General features: G+C 41.5%; 1 protein-coding gene across 4 annotated transcripts in view; it reads right to left on the bottom strand.

Moving 5' to 3' along the window:
* The window catches only part of IRF2 (interferon regulatory factor 2), a 76,974-nt gene that overhangs the window by 39,879 nt on the left and 15,179 nt on the right, over positions 1-21,916 (bottom strand). For all 4 annotated transcript variants that reach the window (XM_083170439.1, XM_083170457.1, XM_083170466.1 and 1 more), the window contains exon 2: positions 14,259-14,369. In XM_083170439.1, the coding sequence (XP_083026565.1) occupies positions 14,259-14,345 (87 nt within the window). In that variant the 5' untranslated portion in view covers positions 14,346-14,369. The remainder of the gene's footprint in view (positions 1-14,258; positions 14,370-21,916) is intronic.

Raw genomic sequence — 21,916 nt, 5'->3', positions numbered from 1 at the left:
GCAAATGCTCGACAATTCGGACTGTTACTGGTGGGATTTAAATTACAGTTTGAATAGGCGAGAACTCGACTTGTCGAGCTAAATATTCATGTCGAGCAAAAAGAGAAAAACAAATGCTCGACAATTCGGACTGTCACTGGTGGGATTGAATACCCCCCTTAATATCTACAGGACGTCGTAAAATGATCGAATATCAGCGTTAGGTCTTTTTAGGTTCAAACAATCAAAATAGATGCTAATTCTGTAACCAGGGCTGAAAATATATAGATTTAAGTTGTAAGTTTGTATGAATTACATATGAAAACTGCTCATTCATTGCTTCTTAGCACACGCAGCGTGTCTGGCAGCTCCTTAAATACATTTGCTTTTACATGGGGATCGATTAATTTGAGCATGCAGTGAATAGCCCTGGGAAGGAGGTCCTGGAGCTATTCAATTCATTGTGCTTGCTATGCCGTACAGATGGATTATTTTCTCGCATCCCTGCTGAGGTGCAAGCAGAAATCCAACTAAACAACTGTTTTAATGCTGTTTACGCATGGCGGTAGACACTCATTTTGGAGAATGACAATTCTTGTGACTAGACACCCGGTTTAGTGTTCGTTACGAGTACTGGAATTTACGGATTAACAGCGTGCTGAATTGAATGGCTCCAAGATCTCCTTCCCCGTGGTATTCACTGTGTGCTGAATTGATCCAGTAGACTTGACAACTAAAAATGGCCATGTTATTTATTAAAACGAAGATTCTGTAGATTGATTTTACAAATGCCAAGTACAAATATCAAGAAACCAATTTGCAAATGAAATAATATTGGGATATTTAATTACCTCAATGTGGGTATTTTACGATTGAGATCTAGTTAGGATGTACACAAACTGAAAAACAGGACTGGTCATGATGCACAGTATAATAGTGTAACCGTGCACTGTAATAGATTGGCCAGGAAGTATAATAGTGTTAAAAGACTACTATAAATCCTCCCACACACTAGATGGGAATACACGGTTCTACTTCCTGACCAAGCAGTGTAATATATTGCTCATGAAGTATAATAACGAAACCGAGCACTGTACTACAACTTGCTCCGGATTTAGTTGTACTGCACATTCAGGAGGGGAGTTATAAATGGTCCTGTCCTTCCAGTGCATATATTTTCAATAATGAATCTTAAGACCTGCAGTATTAGAAAAATCAGCTCTGTTAAATAAATTAATCTGATGCATAAATCATGTACAAGTAGGAAACATCTAGCAGATGGCCAGATCATTCCAGGTGAGGGCTATCAGGTAGGTGTATAAACCTCACAAACATCCACTGAACGCTAAACAAATAATAAAATAAAGAGCAAACAAACAAGCACAAAACAAGTGTCAGTAGTTAGTGTTAAGTGCAGTAAGGAACATTCTATATCTGCACTATGCCAATAAATAGCTCCTTAGTAAAGCCAATGCCTCATTGTGAAATGTTTTAGTATATTTGCACTGTTCGTAAATGGTCATCTAATGCTTGAGGTTCTATGTAAAACAGTAGACAAAGACAACATGACATTATCTTATTTGTCTCACTCATTTTATTATTCCAATATTTTTCCTTAAGGAAACCAGTTCCCTGCAACCTGATGCACATCTGAAGCACTGTGTTCTAGTAGACGCTGTTTATCAGGCTAGAAGAACTTAAAACCTCACATCCGGCCACTCTGGGCCAAACAACTGAAACTGATAAGAGAACAAAACACTCGCTTGGAACAACGATGCTGTTGTAAATTCTGCTCAGATTACAGCAAATATAATCATTATCACAGCAAAAGTACAGACATGTAAAACTTCTTATGTAGAGTATATATACAGGCTCATGGTACAAAGGGCCTAATTCGGACTTGACCGCAGAGCAAATTTGTTTTCAAAATTGGCAAAACCATGTGCACTGCAGGTAGGACAAATGTAACATGTGCCCCGCACGCATGGTGCGATTAGGATTAGGTTTCTATTTAGACTACAGTATATAGTCAAAATCCAATCCAAATCGGATAGAAATCGAACGTTTTTCAGCCGATCGAGATGCGTGGTATCAAAATCAAATAGAAAAATAGACTGTGCAGGCAAGACTGTATAGTCCAAATCGAATGTGTGCACTGCGCCACGCGATTCGCTCCTGATAGAATTGGGATTAAATAGAAAATGAACCGCACCGTGTGTACGGGTCTTACGATTTGGGTGGGGTGTGTAAAATCTAAATTGCAGTGCACTGGGCTGTGAGTAGGTAAACACCACATCACTGGGCAAACCCCCCAAACACACACACACACACATTCGCCATTGAGTGAATTTTCCCCTCTGACTCACTCGGAGCTGCGAAGGCCGTGGGGAGAAGGAGGCCGCTGCTGGCATCAGAAGCCTGTCCTCCCAATGGCCAGGGAACATCTGCGGTTTCCAGGACACTCCCTTTTAATGTTCGCTAGCATTTGCATGGTCCATGCACAAAGGGACCCCGGGCATGCGCACAGTGTACCAAATTCTCAGCATTGTTAATGGGTCTGTATCGGGCCCATGATTTTGCCCATTTTTGAGAACACATTTGTCCTGAGATCAGGGGGGTTAATCTGGAGGATTGGCTCAGACGCAAATTTGCATCCTTGCGAGTAAACAAGCTCCCGCCTTGCAAATGGTGGTACGCCGTCCCACCATTCGCACTGGCTACGAATGGATGTTTCACATAAACATCCATTCGCAGCCTGCGGGGGAACACCCACATCATTTAATGGTTGCCGACCATCGAATGATGTGGAACGTGCACATTTTGAGGGAAGTTGGCAGGCAGCCAGCGGCGTAACTATAGCACCGCAGCCTCCGCCACCGCGGGGGGGGCGCTGTGCATGTGGGGGCGCCGGGGGCTGCGGTGCTATAGTTACACCATCCCCCGCAGACTTACCTATCTCGCTGGTCCCGGCGGCTCCGTTCTTCTGCTGAGGACCACCACAAAATGGCTGCCCCCATATAGCACACAGTTCTCTGAAACTGTCTGCTGTATGGGGGCGGCCATTTTGTGGTGGTCATCAGCAGAAGAACGGAGCCGCCGGGACCAGCGCGATAAGTAAGGCTGCAGGGGATTGAGAACATGCACCCAACAGACAGTTTGTTCGCCGTGGCCGCATGCACCCAGCACATACATATGCGCAAAGAGAAACCATCAGCCCCGTGTGAACGCACTCGACCATGCGAATGGAACTGTATAAGTGGGGCAGTACGGATGGTGTAATGGTTGGCATTACTGCCTCACAGCACTGAGGTCATGGCCCTAACTGTGCGGAGTTTGTATATTCTCCCCGTGCTTGCGTGGGTTTCCTCCGGGTACTCCGGTTTCCTCCCGCAATCCAAAAATATACGGGTAGGCTAATTGGCTCCCAACAAAATAACACTACAATGTCTGTGTGTGCGTGTATATGTGGTAGGGAACATAAATTGTAAGCTCCACTGGGGAAGGGACTGATGTGAATGTTCAAATACTCTCTGTGAAGCGCTGCGGAATATGTGTGCGCTATATAAGAAACTGAAATATATATATATATATATATATATATATATATATATATAGTCTGAATTTGGCCAAAAGACTTGTGTGACCTCAAATTAGTGATGATAGCACTGCCAGCAACTTTCCAACCAACCTTCATGATAATGTGGATACTAGGTAATTTCATGGACAGAATAATGTAAGAACAAGTACCAATTCCGAAACATGTAAATATGAAGAGGATTACACATCTCTACACATACCACAACCACAAGTTTTGGTTGTATTTTGAGAACTATAAATAACTATAAATAGATATCCTGCATATACAAATTCTATTGGTTGATGTGTATTATGTCGACATGGACGATAGGTTGAAGCAAATAAGTCAACATGGCAATGATCGAAACATGAAAAGGTTGACATACGTTTAACTTTTTGTTTCCCCAGTATTTGAACTTTATCTCTAACATTTCCAATTGTAGTCCACGTGGATGGTGTAGTGTCCTGAACCAAGGCGAGTGAAGAGAACAGTGCCAGAGGATGCTGTACAATAACTGGGGTTCCACATGCCCAAATGCAGAAATGGACACCACCAGGGATGTTAAAAAGTAATGTCGACCTTTTCATGTGTCAAGGATTTCTGTGTTCTCCTTTTGCTTGTGTCAACTTTTTTCCCCATGTCAACCTTTTAGGGTCTAGGCACAAATACTTCATTGCAAACATCCTACTTTTACAAGGGAGCTTGTTCAATAGGTTTATATTTTGCTTATGAAGGAGGATAGATTTATTAGTTTATATAGCGCCCCATGTGCCGCGAGAATTCTAACACAGTGCAAATGTGTAATAACCGACAGCAATGAATCAAGACATTTCACTTAATTGTCTAAACTTGAACCAGACAGCTAAAGCCAACTGCTGAGTGATCGGTATCACTGCACATTTCTGTGGAAATTCCCATCTCACACTTTTCTTTCTCTCCATTGTTCACAAGTGAATTGCTGTAACAGAACCCTTGCAACCTTTACTCAGAGTATAGGACAACATCCCCCTACATACTGTATGCTCACAGTCCTACTTTTGTATAGCACCCAATCAAAACACAGTAAAGGCCCCCATACATTAGGCCGACTTGTCCCCTGAGTTCCCCCCGGCAGCTCACTAACAATTTGACACTTGATGTGCCATTTCTTGTGCAAATCGCATGCTATTTATCCCATGTCAATTCCCAGGGAGTTGCGGGGGCAGGAGAATAATACATTTAAAAAAAAAACCTGGGCGACAGGGTCCGGGCTGTGCTGAGCACCCAAGGTGGGTGGGTGCAGCGTTGCGGCGCGGCAGACAGTCCTCCGTGTCCGGGAAGTGCTGAGCGGACACTGCCAATCAAACACTGCAGCCTCTGCTCTCTGGAGATGCCATGAGTTGGGATAATCTGACTGCACTGTGCAGATGTAATACCCATTAATGGTTATGGTATAGGAGGGAGGTTGACTATGTATAGGTCGACCACTAATCGTCCACATTGACAGAAGGTCAACAAAAGCTTAAGTTTGACATGCACATGTTCGACGTCATTCTTTCAAGTATTTGGTGTCTAGGTCGACATGGACACTGTATGGACACTGTATGGCCGCATCCCCCCGCTACGCTCGCCATAGCCTGGGCACGCTACTAGATTTTCACTCTATGCCCACTTGGATAGTAAAGTATGAACCAAGTAAAAAAGTGAAAAACCTTTTGAGTCGACCATAAGTTTGTGTTGGCCTGTCAATGCCGACCTATGGTAGCTCAATCATTTTCAGGAGTCAACCTAGTCATTGTCGACCTAGACATATGTAACACCCTGCTAATCAATATATTATGCCTGTCACTGAATTCCCAGCAGCCTGGGGAGTTGCTTAAGAGGTCAGGAGAAGGTCACATGACTAGTGTCAGGTGGTAAGGGAGTGTCAGTTGATGGAGTCATGTACAAGGCCCAGTGGGGCAAATGTATTAAGCAAAAAGAAAAAATGCTAACCAATGGTTAGTATAGAGCCCTTGCCAAGAATTGTTTGCCCAAAGCAGCTGCTTATGGGAGTAGTCAGCTCCATAAAAAGGTGAAAATAAAAGTGACAAAAAGAAGCAGCGCTGATGTTTATCAATTAAATCAATGAAAATGATTTAATGACAATAATACACATTAAAATACATATATAATAAAAACAAGAAATGAATTGATAATGGACCCTCCTTATCTGCCAATTCATCTGATCGGATTCCATCAATCTCTGGAAGTCCCTTGCCCATTTCAATATGGACACCTGACCACTCGCAGCAGAGAGGACTCCCGAGCTGCCTAAATACACCTTGTGCCATCGGTTGAGTCCATTCAAACACCATCAGGATACCATAAAGTGGCCAATAAGGACTCCATCCTATTTATCAACCAGGATCAGTGCAGGTTGAACTATCCTAAATTTGGTGACTATAATAATTGTTTCCATTATCAATTCATTTCTTGTTGTTATATATGTATTTTAATGTGTATTATTGTCATTAAATAATTTTCATTGCTTTAATTGATAAACATCAGCGCTGCTTCTTTTTGGGCAAATGTATTAAGCATGGCGAAGAGATAAACTTAAGATAAAGTGGAGATAAATTGGAAAGCGATAATGCACCAGCCAATCAACTTCCAACTGTTATATTTCAAACACAGCTGATTGGCTGGTGCGTTCTCCTTCCAAATTATCTCCACTTTATCTCAAGTTTATCTCTTTGCCAGGCTTAATACATCTGCCCCAGTGTGTGTTAAAGAGCAGACGCGGTCTGTGAGGAGCCTGTCCAGAGGCAATGATGGAGAGGTGCTGCTATGGGCGGTGATAATAAGAAAACTGCATCTTGGAGACCATGGGTGCGTGAGGTACTAGTGTTCCCGCTAGGCTGTTTTAGCGGGGTGCTGCGCTCTGCCCAATTTTTAAAAAGGGCAAAATGCGCCCCGCTAAAACAGCCTGGTGCCTTCCCCGACAGGTTAGCGTAGAGTCGCCTTAGACGGCGATTCCCAGGCAGCACGGCAACTTCGGCGGGGCCGGGCCCGCCCCCTTTAGTGATGGCGGTGGCCGGGCCGGCCCCTTTTCATGACGCCGCGGCCCGGGCACGCCCCTTTATGACATCGGCGGGCCCTGCCCACCCACATTTCTAGAGTGAACACTAGGTACTGTCAGGTGATGCAGAGGATAAAGGCCGGAGCCAGCATCAGTGCGGTGTAGAGAACGGGAACTGCGCTACAGCAGATTTGGAGAGCTGACCGCTAATGCACTTTGAAGCAGAGTCTGCAATATGGACTAACCGGTCTCTCAGGACGCACACCTCACACATACTACAGGAAAGTACACAGCTAAATCCAGTGAGCACAACTCTATCAACTGACAATACCTTCAAACAGGAGCAGGGACTTACGTTGTGGCAGGAAAACACACATGTTATAAACACACTTATACGGCTCCACCTGTGAAGGAGCCGTATAGGTGATAGAGATTACCAGTGTGAGCACAGCACAGAGAGAGACCCTAGCACTCTCTCATGGCTAGAAGAGCCATCATCGCCATATATAATAATTTTTCTGAACACCTCAGTTAATGTTAACTATTAAAAGCAACTACAATGGGGCGTAAATACAGTCAGCGTGCTTGGATTGCTATAAGTAAACGGTCACCATCTTTAGGACATGAGTCTCAGAGAGCCTTCTCTAGTAAACTGGATACTCTTATTTCTGGAAACCATTACAAAGGTAACGGACAGTGCACCAACGTATATGGCCATGCGAATAGACTAAAAGGTGGTATTTATATTTTGTATGGGTTATTTAGCTAAAAAAACGGTACTCTTTACCTAGAACGGCGCCAGCGATTGAAATCGCGGGCGTCGGGGGTAAAAATCGCGGTGATCGCGGGCATCGCGGGTAAATCGGGATGGCCGCGATGCCCGCGATCACCGCGATTTTCCCATAGGGAACAATGTTAAAACGGCTGATTGACCGCGATTTTAATGTTAAATGCCTCAATGGACCCGATTTGGGGCCAAATAGGCCAAATTAACCCTTAAATGTCCCCCCAAATTTTTAACGCCACCCCACGATCCACGCCAACCCGAAGCGTGGCGAGCGCAGCGGTACGCGTCCTCCGACCTTTTCATGCCCTACTATCCACTAGGGCGTGGTGTGAGAATATAATAGTGTGGCGAGCGCAGCGAGCCACCGAGTCCGAAGCGTGGCGAGCGCAGCGAGCCCCGCGAGGGGACGCGGATACCTTCACAGTTATGCGCGTCCCCTCGCGGGCTTCACAGGTGTCCGTGGCGAGGCGGACACCTGTGAAGCCCGCGAGGGGACGCGTCTACCTGTGAAGGTATCCGTGTCCGCTCGCCACGCTTCGGGCTCGGTGGCTCGCTGCGCTCGCCACACTATTATATTCTCACACCACGCCCTAGTGGATAGTAGGGCATGAAAAGGTCGGAGGACGCGTACCGCCGCCCCTAGCGGGCTCGCTGCGCTCGCCACGCTTCGGGTTGGCGTGGATCGTGGGGTGGCGTTAAAAATTTGGGGGGACATTTAAGGGTTAATGGGCTCTGTGGCCCATTTAACATTGATTCCTATGGCCAAATCGGGAGGATTGAGCCATTTAACAGTAAAATCGGGTCCATCGCGCCTTTTAACATTGATTCCTATGGGAAATCGGGAGCATCGCGTCGCGGGCATCGCGGGTACATTTATGGCCGGCCGCGACGGTCGCGTCGCGGCCATACATAAATGTACCCGCGATGCCCGCGACGGGCGCCCTTCTAGGTAAAGAGTACCTAAAAAACTTTAAAGTAAATGTTTCTTTATACAAAAGAGTGAATGCACAGCCTACTATTGAAGGTAGTTTAAGGGTCACCCTCCAGGTGGTAACTTAAGGTGCCCACACACTAGAACGATTTTTGGGCCGATTGGCCGATTTTCGATATATCGGCCGATATTTACCGATAATCGGTCGAAAATCGGTCGATGCTCGCTCCCGTGGATCTTTTGCTAAATCTTCTGATCTTACGTGCTGCACAAAAGATCAGAAGATTTAACATAAGATCCATAGGAACGCACACGGGATCTTAAGAAAAATCTTTGGTAAAGATGTGCACTTGTCTGAAATCTTTTGTCCAGATCGGACAAAAGATTTGAAGGCTAATTTATGCGCACATCTTATGACCGCAGATCTTTCTAGTGTGTGGGCACCTTTAGTTGATACATTACATTTACTTAGTAACAAAGTTAGGGTAAGCTTTAGATTGTAGCAAATATAAAATATTAGTATTCTTACATATTTATATGATGTATATGCTATTAATGCGGTTTTGTGCATAAACAGTAGAAGAGTACCTGTTAAATAAGTTGAACATATACTTTATATGTATTGTGATATTTACGGAGTTGTGTCTGGGGAACCACCTGCCTCTCTGCTGTGGGCATGCAAAGTCTGGGAGAAGCCCCAGGAATGAACAGTTAAGTCAGTGAAGTCAGTCTAAAGTTTGAATTGTAAATGTTAAAAAGTTTGCGCAATATTTACTGCTGCACTAGATTAGAACTGCTATGGTTTAATGATTATGGTGCCAGTCACACTATGCAGTGCTGGATAATCATTTACTGTACTTCGGTGTGGATTAGCTCAAAGGCAATGTCTAGCTGGACAGTCAATAGGGTCAACACGAGTTTTTCAGATTTTTTTGTTCCCATATGGAGTAAACATGGTTCAAAAAGTCCACCAAAAATGCAGGGGGGAAAAATTGTCAAAAAGGTCGCCTAGCGCTTCAAACCAGCCACAACCACGGGAAATATGACAACAATCACACACCCTCTTTATGTTTGCGTAACTCTGTACTTTTTGGTGTCATTTTGGACCAGCACAATGTTATGAGGTATGGTGATGGAATGTGAACTATAGCACCATTATTTCTGTACACAAGGATATAGCTACTGCAGTTAAGCAGTGAACATGCATGTTCTGTATACTGAAAATAGCTTACATATTGTCCTGTATCCGGTCTTCTGCTAGCAGATAGCATTTTAGTTTAAGTTCCATTCTATACATTTCATAATGAACAACCCTATTGTTACTGGCAGAAATCTTTTCCGTCTTAGAACTTATTTTAAGTGAAATGTCTAATTTCTGTAAATGGATTGAATGGTTAATTGTATTAGTAAGTATATCAATATAATCCAGAAAATAAGGCACAGAATATTTAGCTAAAAATAGCTATCCAATAAAAAATAAATAGTAAAAAGAATATGCGTACAGCTTGAGAAAATAGTTCTATCGTTGATCGCAGGATGCTCAAAAAGACAGAGGGGCAGATTTATTAAGGTTGGAGAAGAGATAAACTGGAGATAAAGTGCCAGCCAATGAACTGTGTTTGAAAATGACAGTTGGGAGTTGATTGGTTGGTGCTTTTTCTCCTTTTACCTTATCTCCAGTTTATCTCTACTTCAGGCTTAATAGATCTGCCCCAAAGATTTAATGCTTACCGGAAATATTTATTTTCTTGCTATAACAGAGTAACTGATGGACTGTGACATTAATGAACTGAACTTGGCTATATTAGCTAAGGAAATATTTAAATTATGCAGAATAAATGGCACACATTGTTCATTCCAAACTAACACTTAAGACACGGATGTCATTCAAGAGACATGAGCCCCATACACACTAGAGGAGAATTTAGGGTCCTGCTGAGCAATAAAAGGCCTAGGGTGTACATTAGAAGTCATGGAAACATGCAGGTCAATTTTAACTATGTAACCAACGACCTGCATGTTCAGCGGTCGCGGGTGATGTCAAAGAACGATATCGGTAATTGATATTGTTCAGTGTGCACATACTATTGAAGAAGTGTAATTTACAACACTGAAAAACATTTCCTCATCCACTGTAAATAGTTCTACATGTGATACAAACCCCCACTTTAACCATCCAAATATGGCCCCTGAGCCTTCAGATTCAAGCTCAAAAATCTCAATAGAATACAGGAAAATACAGATAACATATGAAAACTACAGGATTGTGCTCCCGCCCAGGGAGCACAATCATGTTGAGATCATGGCAGGATATTTTAAATAGTCAAAATCTCTTACAAGGTTAGCCAAAATCTCCCAGTTGTTCTCCTACTTTTCGATCTGTCATAACCAGTGTTCTCCACTGAGAACACCGGCCCTGACCGAGGCGATTAACTAGATTTATCCAGTGCACTGGATATTAATCGCGCGGCGATAGCGATGCGCGGGCCATGCATCGCTATGCCCCTACACACGTAGCGATGTAGGGGCATTTTCTAATTGATCTATTGAGATCGCATAGAAAATGCCTGTAAATCGCTACATGTGTAGTCAATATCCCTTAGCATAGATAGACTGTGCAGGCAAGGAAGTTTTGACTAGGTCATAGACTATCATTACATAGACAAAATTGCTTAGCCAAAAGCTTAGTTAAAATTGTCCATTAACCAATATCTCACCGTGTGTACTGGGTTTAAGAGCGTGCAGTTAATCATTATTGTGTTTGCATTCATTAACAAGCACAACTAGTAAACCCAGGAAATTTACTTATTAACTCAAGCCTCATCCTTAGTAACATTTACCATATAACACTGGATTATGAAATATTGCGTCCACAAATTTTATTGAGAACAGTTGGTTATGAGTAATGACAAACATTGTGTAATTCCTAGCGAACACTCTCCATTAAAAGACTGCACCAAACTTGCCTCAGAGGATTGCTAGAACAGAACTAAGGAAGGGCCTATATCATGTTTGCATGGAATAGTATACCCAGCTGCATTTTTTTCAACCTATGGACTTGCTAATTATTGCATGTGAAGCTGATGCCAACGACCCCCAGAGCCATCGCAAAGTGGCCAGTAACAGTGTATTAATATGCAGCATCGACAAAATAACAATGAATATCGACCAACCAAGGCTATGGTCACACAGACTGCCCACAGCAGTGGTGACAATTCCACCATGATACTCAGTGTACATGATTGCAGCTGAAGGAAGATACATGCCACTACTGCTTTACCTCTACCAAACAGTCCCTTCCTGTCAATCACTCTGAGTTTGAATTCAGAGAGATTGACCGAGTTCCCATTCTAATGCATCATTTAATAAAGTAGGTGCTACTGGGCGGTATAATGTGAATAAGGAACAAACTGTGTGGCATGAACCACTGTGGTATAATGTGAATTGGGGGCACTATTGTGTGGCATGTTAATTTTGGACATTATTCAAATGATCGTGAAAAATGTTACCGGGGGGGGGGGGGGGGGGGGGGGCTAAAAAACGTTTCCCACAATTCAAATTAAGCCCTTTAACAATAATTACATTTACCAGATAAACTGCAAAAACACAGTTTCCAGGAAAAGTTCACAGATCTATGTGTTTTCGCATTTGCAGCCATGAAAACATGGCAATTATCAAGGATTTTGTTTATTCAGGTGAAAAAAAAATCCTTGATAGTGCCAGCTATTGGGGATAATTGAATTAGAATAGAATCAACTTTATTGGCCATGTATACTTGCGCACACTAGGAATTTTTTGTGGATTACAGTGCAGCATCAAGCAGGGATGAAGGGGGGGGGGGGAAACATTACATACATTACATTAAGACATTACATGCGGGGCACACATGCCCGCCGGGTTACACAGTCCTGGGATCAGTTTGCAAAGTAATTTACCATGGCTTATTAAATTCTCTGTGTGGCATAATGTGAACTGGGGGCATTATATTACTATACAGATAATGTAACTTACTTAAGAATGTTAATTACCTATGTATATACTGTATAGCTATTTGCAGATTTAGTCCATCTAATAGATCAATTGCATGCATTTTTCCTGTTAAGCACCTCAGTCTATGTAGCCATACCATAGGGGGTCTCTATTTTTGTTGCAGTAAAAGCACATATAGTTGGGCATCGATCTGCTCACCCTTCATTATGACATTTTTTCATCAGAGCCAGGAACAAATCGTCAAACTGGGATTCACCAGAACAATACGGTCTGCAACTACAGCCAATATTGCAGTATTCAGTAACCAGTACTCAACACAGGTTTTTGTCATGAGAAAGCTCTCAGAAAATTAAAAAGGCAATGACAATACTATAAGGAGAAAATGCCGATAAAGGCATGAATGTAAAGGCTGGCAGACCACAATACAGAGCAGTAGCAGAAGTAAAGGAAGCGGGAGTTAGTTCTGGATTGTGGCCAGAGATCTTTTAGAAGTGACTTGCAGGATGTGGGAGTTAAAATGTTTACATAACAATTCATCAACTATGGGAATCCCCTAGAAAATGTAATTTACAGACTCCCGCTCAACAAAAATAAATACATTCTTTGTAAAAAGGAGGCTCTAGAAAGATGTTATGAAACATGCGAAGCGATGGTACCAACTAACAATGTATGTATTGTACAATGATCAGCTATGTATGAAAAATGACAGTTCGGAGTTGATTGGCTGGTGCGTTATCACCTTCCACTTTATCTCTTCACCAAGCTTAATATATCTGCCCAGTGTGTCTGTTCCTAATACAGCGTATCGCACAGCACCACTGTACAGTGTATGGGCACCTTAAGACTTAGTAAAGCTATGCTGGTTATTAGGAAGCTCCTACATCCTTTTGTCTGAACCTGCTGTTGGACTGCCAAAATAGTCTTTGTTTGGTCACAGGAAGTGAAAGTCCTTCGTACGTTTCGTCATGGAGGATGAGAAGACGGGTCTGTGATATTACATCAGAGATGCAACTGAATTTTGTGTTAAACTTGGAAAAAGGGGAAATGAAACTCAAAAAATGTTTTACGGCAAGCACGCCGTGGAGAAACAACTAGCCACGCTGCAGTATATTGGTGGTGTACAAAGATCTTGCTGGGACCAAATAAAGGAGACTATGATAATCCATGAGCAGGTTCAGATACATTGATGGATGAGCTTCACATGCCACCACAATGTATGGGACAGGGGGTGAAAAAAAGCCGGTTCTTCGCTGGCGACTATCTGCTCATTAGATTTCTCCGGAGTTCTAATGAAGCTGGAAAAGATTGTAAAGTCAAGTCCCATACACACTGGGCGATTTTGAACTGAAAGATGCTCAAAACAGCAAGTTTGAGCGGCTTTCGGCTCAAAGTCGCTCAGTTTGTATTGCCCGGCGATGAGTGATCCCGCATCATCGCCGGGAAAGTCATTCATCTGCTGGTATTACCAGTCGATGAGCCACTTTGTGAGTGTCTTTGCATAGCACTTCACTATGCAAAGCAGTCTGCCCCCCGCTGACAGCGCCGGGCAGGGGGAAAGCCACTCAGTGTGTATGCACTGAGCGGCATTCCCCCCCAGCGATGACAGCGGTCATAATTGCCCAGTGTGTATGGACCTTAATAGAAGAGCAGAAAGTCCCAATAACACACAGCATACTTTATAATACACAGGGGTAATTTATAGAACTTGTTCTAGAGATAATTGTAGTGTAAGCCCATGGCAGCCAGGTGTTAGCGCTGAATTGCCTAGAGAAGAGAAAGAATATAGCCGCTTGCTACAAACATCCTTTCCTTTCCCACAGCATTCACAAAGTGTCTGGAACAGACTCTGAATTTGGTATAAAATGTCCGCACACCACCACCGCACAAACAAAAATGCATGCAAAGGTAATAAAAAGTGGGAGAAAGAAAATAAAAGTCAACCTAAGACAATTACCTTATTTAACCATTTCAAGCCTGGTATACAATCGCCATTTATCTGTTCTTCTAACCAGGGCCGCATCCGCATCCTTTCCACTGGCATATTTACAGGACTGATCGTGCAGAGCTGCAAGGAAACATTTTGAACATGCAAGTCAATTATCTTCATAAAACTTGCCACCTATATACAGCAGAGCAAACATAACAAGACCAGTGGTACTGTGCAGCTGATAGGCTAGTACATGGGAAATACTGTAGCCCCACTTTAATGCATTCAGCAGAAATGGGAAGTAACTAATGACAGGGTCACCAATAGACTACATTTAAATCAGTTGTATACAAATGTAACATGTACTATCATAGGCATGTACACAAGTATGCAGTGAACAAATTCAATTATTTATGGTTAATCTGATTTGGATGTAAATACCCTCAAATTAAAGCTGAAAGTCTGCCTTCAAAGCACATCTTGTTTGGTTCATTTCAAATACATTGTGGTGGTGTATAGAGCCCAAAATACGAGAATTGTGTCCCAATATTTATGGACCCGACTGTATAAAAGAAAAGAAAAAAAGAAAAAAGGCGGGAGTGTGTGTGTGTGTGTGTGTGTGTGTGTGTGTGTGTGTGTGTGTGTGTGTGTGTGTGTGTGTGTGTGTGTGTGTGTGTGTGTGTGTGTGTGTGTGTGTGTGTGTCAGTGCGGTGCTTTCTAATCTTTTTTTCGTTCTGCCTTATCAGTTCACACCTATTTTAAAATGTTGAAATACATAAAACTGAATTCAATGTGATCACCTTTAAAAAGAAAAAAAAAATAGAAAATCAAGACAGATGATAACAAATTGTATAAGCAGATATCTGATGTGACCTACAGCCAAGGATCAGAAGGGCAACTGAGGGCTTTACAGTGTTAAATAAATATCAAATTCTCAGTTACAACTAAGCTGAGTACACAGAATGTGTAGGAAGCCGATATCACAAGACAAATGTTTCTGCACAATCCTCTTTTCTAGGACTCCCTGCCCCCATAAAGTCCTGTTCCTATTCACACTATAAATATCAAGATAATGTACATTCTTAATGCTTGTTATACTTTTCCTTAGCCCTTTTACTCATTTGGTGGTTTATGGTACGTAGGACAAATAGCGAAACATCCCAACTAAACTTTTCTTTCCATTGTACCAACTACCTTGGTCTGCTTCCTGTCTGGATCATACAACCTTTGCTCCAATCCAAGCCTTGAAGCTACACTACACCCGATAAGATTGACAAGAGATCTCTGGGATGAGTTTATAATACAAATGAGACAAAATAGTCAAATTGTTTTTATATTGATTGCATGTGTTTTATTGTATTGTCACCACACACAGCACATTGTTTTTCAAAAGATTATCATAAATTACTTAGTTAATTACTATACTGAAGATGTGGGTAGAATCACAGTAGACATGCTAAGATCTGCAGGATTTTTGTAGGGCAGCACCCACCTTATGGAATGCCCTTCCACGCACACTAAAGGCCTCCTTACACTTGTCCAAGTGGACCTGATTGACTCAAAATTTATCCTATGTGCAGGAGGATCAATCTCTTGGTTATACCCAATGGGACGAGATTGTGCATTGGGTCCTACACATCAGATTTTGTCAGACAGGCACATCAGATTTTGTCAGGTAAATTGACCCAATCCACCTGAATTGGGTCATATCTGACAAAATCTCACAAGTGTAAGGGGCCCTTTAGACTCTCCTCTAGCCTCCAAAATTTCAAGCGTTCCCTGAAAACTCACCTCTTCAGACAAGCTTATCATATTCAGGAACACCCACACATCCTCCAGTAGCATTCATATCTAATTACATCCCATCAAGACTGCCCTGTAATCTGGTGGGCCTGCAATGCTATGGAATTCTATCCTTATGTATCCCTCCTATTATTCCTATGGATTGTAAGCTTGCGAGCAGGGCCCTCCTACCTCCATGTCGGTTTGTATCAAGCCAGTTTGTTAAATCACGGTTTCCAATTGTAAAGCGCAATGGAATATGCTGCGCTATATAAGAAACTGTAAATAAATAATAATAATAATCTGCTCATATCTTCATAAAAGATCCTGTTTAAATTTCATGCAATCCAATATTTCTCATTAAAATGTTTATTTCGGGTCTGTCACACAAGTTACAATTTCTCTCCAAATTAATAAAAATCAAACTAATTGGTCAAATTGCAATGTGTAGGTACTTTAAACACAGACAGATGTTCCAAATGATTTGCGTAACAGAAGCCATTTTAAGTAATGTTAGCCCCTTGCACACACACAAGAATAATAGATTCTAATGAATCAAAATATGGATAATGGCCTATTAGGCAACTACTGTATATAGACCATCTCTTTTTTGAATCACAGGGAAAAAAAACTATAAAATGTAAAAATAAAAAAAATAAAAAAATAAGGTTTCTCAAAGCACAAATAGCAGAAACACGCACACAGCAGCAGCACACAAAATAAAGCTCTTAGAGGAAAAGGAAGAGAAAGTTACTTTTTAACTACATGGCAATCAAAAGCACATGATATGAATTAACCAACAAACTGGACATTAAACTTTTTATTTTATTAAAGGTTATAATGTATGTAGACGATTCATAGATAAAAACACAGATTTAGAGCCAAGAGTAACTAGCGTTTGCCAGGCCCCAGAACATGATTTTTATGTTGAGTGGGCACCCTTGATACTTAAACCACTAATTCAAAAGCCCTTTCCCTTCTTTACAAATGTGACAATCATGGCAGCCAATGGCATGTCCTATACCAATGACTCCCATATAGTGCACCTAGGCTCCATGGGTTGCCTCGGAGCACTTGCCGGTGTGTCTCGGGTTGGTGGCCCAGAACCAATTGAAATTATTTATGGTCAAAATCAGGTGCTTATTGTTTCCAATTATAAAACATGTGGGCAAACAGAACAGAGTCATGTTCCTCACCACATAACTGGACCCAAGGATTACATGTAATCACAACTTATTTAATATTTTTTTTTTTTAATTCTCACTAAGGCAATGCCCAGGACGCTGGATCACATAATATATATCGAATGGCATACGATTTAGCGTATGCAATCCCATTCACTGCTGCCGAGGGCTATCCAATCAGACAGATCTTACATTCAGCACGTCCAATCTAAAACTCCGATCCGATGCACACAGGACTGCGCATCGTATCAGAAGCCGAGACAAAACCCATATGATTTGCCACTTTTCAGCAGATTTCTTGGCCCAAAAAAAAAAAAAATAGCCACATCACACTAAAGTATGGCCAGTCTTACTTCTACATTTTGGATGAAATATTTATTTAAGAATATACCCAATTAAGCATAGACTGGGATGTCATTTTTACTAAAATACATTTTTGACACAAATTAATCTTATAAATGCTGCCAAGACAAAACTGATAAATGGCAAATTCCAACAATACCACTGCACAGAATGGGCAACAATAATCACACATTTGGACTGTCAAAATAAGTTAAAACCATTATACTCAAACCAAAGCAATTATCATCAGGGTCATACACGTCACTCCTAGACAATGACAACCAATCCTAGCCCACACTCCATCTCCAAACACCTCACATTAAGGACCAATTTATGAACACATGTGGACAAATATCAAAAAGCATAATTTGCAATGTATTATCATTAGTCAGATGTAGGCTCCATTAAGAGCCCACCCTGAAAGTCTTCTGAAGCGATAACTTCAATTCTGTGTCCGGACCCTGGCGAGATACTGCACCTGCATGGTCAGTGGCCAACGTGTATGCAAGAGGTATATGCCAGGAAGGAATCCTTTCTATTCCTTTCTGGGGACTGCTATTGTGAGCATTAATAGAGGACCACAGCAGCACTGGAGTACTGACCAGATTTTTAGTATATAATTCTTAAGCCAAATATGAACCAACACCCACTGCACAAAGCTTCTCCTGCAGCAAAAGGTCCATGCAATATTCACCTTAAAGCCATAACTTTTAAAACCACCTTGCCTAATATTATGTAGGTCCACCTTGCGATGCCAAAACCTCTCTAAACCAATAAAGGCATGAAGTTCATAAAAGACACAAGAAAAACTGAGAAGCGCTACTGATAGGAATTTAAAAACCAGATTGGTAGGTCTATTACAATGATTTATTAATGCATGCTATAAAACATACTAAGCCAGTGATAAAAACATAGATGTTAAGCAATAAAATTGAATAAATGAAATATGATAGTGAATTGTGCGCAAAGTCCTCACCAACCACACATTTTTTGGAAGTGACCTGGAGAGTCCCGATTTTTAAAGGTCCATTGGAAGCAACAGAAGTCCCCACAATAACGGTCCAGAGGGAGAACAAGATGAAAAGTAGTTCTTGCAAGGAGTGGCCCCAGATGGCACAAATTACCAACTCCTACCGCTGATTGTATGAAGTGGGATAGTGTCCTCAACCTCCTGGTACCATGGTGGATTTGAGGTTTGTGTCCAAAATGAGAAATGGAGAGGGGGTTCAGATGGAAATATCGGGTCTGCAATCCAGTAGTCCTTGGTTGTGAGGAGCAACAGATACCTTACGCGTTTCGCTACATGTGGTAGCTTTATCAAAACCTCTCTAACCCAATAAAGGCATGAAGTTCATAAAAGCTATGAAGGTGTCCTGTGGTTTCCGGCACCCAGACGTCAGCAGCATTAAGCCCTGTAGACTGTGAGGTATGGGCTTCCATGGCTCGGACTTGATTTTTCCAGCACATCCCACAGATGCACAATCAGATTGAGATCTGGGAAATTTGGGGGCAAAGTCAAAACCTTGAACTCTGTCATAATCCTCAAATCATTCCTGCACAATTTTTGCAATGTGTCAAACATAGCTCATATCCTCACACTTCAACTTCACTTGCTGTTAAATATATACCTTGACAGGAGCCATTGTAACAAGATAATTAATGTGATTCACTTCACCTCTCTGTGGTATTAATGTAATGACTCATTTGTGCACCCAGTAGTTATACTGGACGGGGAAAGTGAATATTTGTAACTATACATTTGTGTATATTTCAATAGGATGATTATTTGTTTTTAGAACCTCCCCCTTTCTAATTGGACCAATCAATCAATTTGTATTTGTCCAGACGCTCAGGTGGTCTTGCTGCAGCTTCTGGGTTTCATGTGATGTGCGCAGAGAGGACCCACTCTAGAGTATCCACAGACTCAATAAATAACTAACAATAATGTTGATGTATTACTTAACTAAATAGAATGGGCTTGATTCAAGTTGTACACTAATGCAATTTTCTAGGCTACATAACTGCCAATACTAACAAGTGAAGCTGCTGGAAAGGAATGAAATAAGACGCCCACTGGAGCGATTGCAACTCATTCGCAATTGTGTACATTTCGCAACTGATGGAAGATACACGGCCTGAAAATTCCCAGGATTTGCCGGCCTTTTTGCAACCACTTCCCGTTAACACCTACAAACGGTTGCTTCCGGTCAATCCCTAAGCGATTAAATCCTCATTGTGAGCTGAATCGAAGCATCCCCTTAACACGCACACACAGTGCGATTGAGGTACATGGTGGTCCGCTGATAATCACCCACTTGCATGAGCATCACTCATTGCGTCAACTCTGAATTAGGCCCATTGTGATAAATACCATGTATAAAGCTTTTCAACAGATCTAGTATCAAATTGTAGCTACATATTTTTTACTTTATATATGTTGAAACTACAGAACATGAAAGCAGCACCTGCACATGTGAAAATCTTGAATTCCACCAGTGCCTTCACAGCCCACTTCATTAACAGTCTGAAACTTTACGCAAAGGATGTCAAGTTCTTTAAACCAACGTTCTTATTTTACACACACTTCTCACAATGCTGTTGAGACTTGCAATCAGCCAATAGAAACAATACACAAGTACTTTATTAAAGAGTAAACTGAAATTAACAGGGCAGGACAAAAAATTAGTACATTAACCCTTTGCTTGGCATAAGAAGAGATTAGCAAAGATATTGATTATGTAAAGTTTCTCTAGGCCGATTTATAGCTACAAATGTCTGTCAACACAATTTGTAAGATCTTTTTTTACTTTGTCATTCCGTAGAATTGTATTCCATACCGTTATTACCATGTCACATAATCTACAATCTTGTATAGAACGAGAATTCATTTTAGCGTTGGGAAAGGGTTGTAGAAAAAAAAAAAAAAGACGTTTTTCAAGGCCTAGTTCCACCAGTGAAATTTACAAAAGTTTACAGGCCCATGTGATAAGGCACGTATGTCAGAAATCATCCTGAAAACATTGGCTAAAGGTGCGTACACATGGATAGATTTGGCAAACGATTCAATCTTGTTAACAATTTCCTCTGAACTCCTGCACAAACGATTAGTGTCAAACGATTAAAAATGAACGATTGATCTTTAACGATCTTGGAGGGGAGAGGGAACCAGTCAATCAGCCTTACCGAATTGTTCATCGTGCATACACATGAAAAGATTGGTACACATCGCTAACGATTGGTCTATGATCTTTCTGCATGCAGGAAAGATTATCGACCTCTACCAACGACCGGCGGGTACGCGCATAGTCTTCTATATCGTTCATACATACGGAGCAATTGGACATTTCAATCGATCAGGAACACCCAGATCTTTCATAAAATAGCCACAACCATTATAACGTAATAAACATAACCAACATTTCCTAGTGCTCCTCCAAACATCTAGACCCCGGGTAATTAAAAAAAAAAAAATTGGTCTAGCCTAAATCGCTAAGCGCACATCTCAACATGTGTCTATGCCTCTTTAGCGTCATATCGGACCATTGTGCAATGTTGGGTAGAGTACACACTATGCAATATATTATCTGCACAACCAACCAACAGTACATAGATCAAGCCGCTCTCATCTTCTCCCTGTCCTGATAAGCGCTCGCGCGTATCTATCTCCAACTGTCATTCACCTTTATTTCACAGATAAAGATGTCTGCAATGTATCTATCAACAGATCATACAGATATGTTGATGAAATCTTATCAAGTATACAGATTACATAAATTACTGTACAATACATTGGTGGCAGGAACCACTGAAAAAGGACAACAAAATTGAGTGGGAACATTTGCATCAGTTCTTCTGATAATGTTCATGTCGCTGGTTGGTGCGTATGCACAAGAAGGTTTTATGTATTACAGGTTGAGTATCCCGTATCCGAGTATCCGTTATCCGAATTATTCCGAAAACCATACATTCCAGAAAGTGAAAAAAAATAATATTTTTTTGCTAAAAACTCACTGGGGACATATGTAACAGCACTACTGAGGACATGACATGTAACTGCCACTATATATGTACAAGAAAATGATTGCTTGGCATTCAAATTCAATATCTGAGCTAGTACACAAATTTTGTTTCTTGTTTTGAAACCTTGTTTTTTGAACAAATAAAATATATTTGTGTGTATTTTATGTGGTAATAAAATATATTTGTGTGTATTTTATGTGTTTATACAGCATACATGCAAGATACTTCAAAATACATAATTGAAATATTAAAATACTAGGTGATTCATCGCGCCCTACGGGCGCTCTTCACACCGTCGTAAGGGGCTGCGCCCCCTTAATTTGTGAACGTTTGTATATGAGAAATATGGTTAGAATT

This window comes from Crinia signifera, chromosome 1 (genome assembly GCF_055691185.1).
Source record: "Crinia signifera chromosome 1, ASM5569118v1, whole genome shotgun sequence".
NCBI classification, from domain to species: domain Eukaryota; kingdom Metazoa; phylum Chordata; class Amphibia; order Anura; family Myobatrachidae; genus Crinia; species Crinia signifera.
This window is presented reverse-complemented; position numbering and strand designations above follow the sequence as displayed.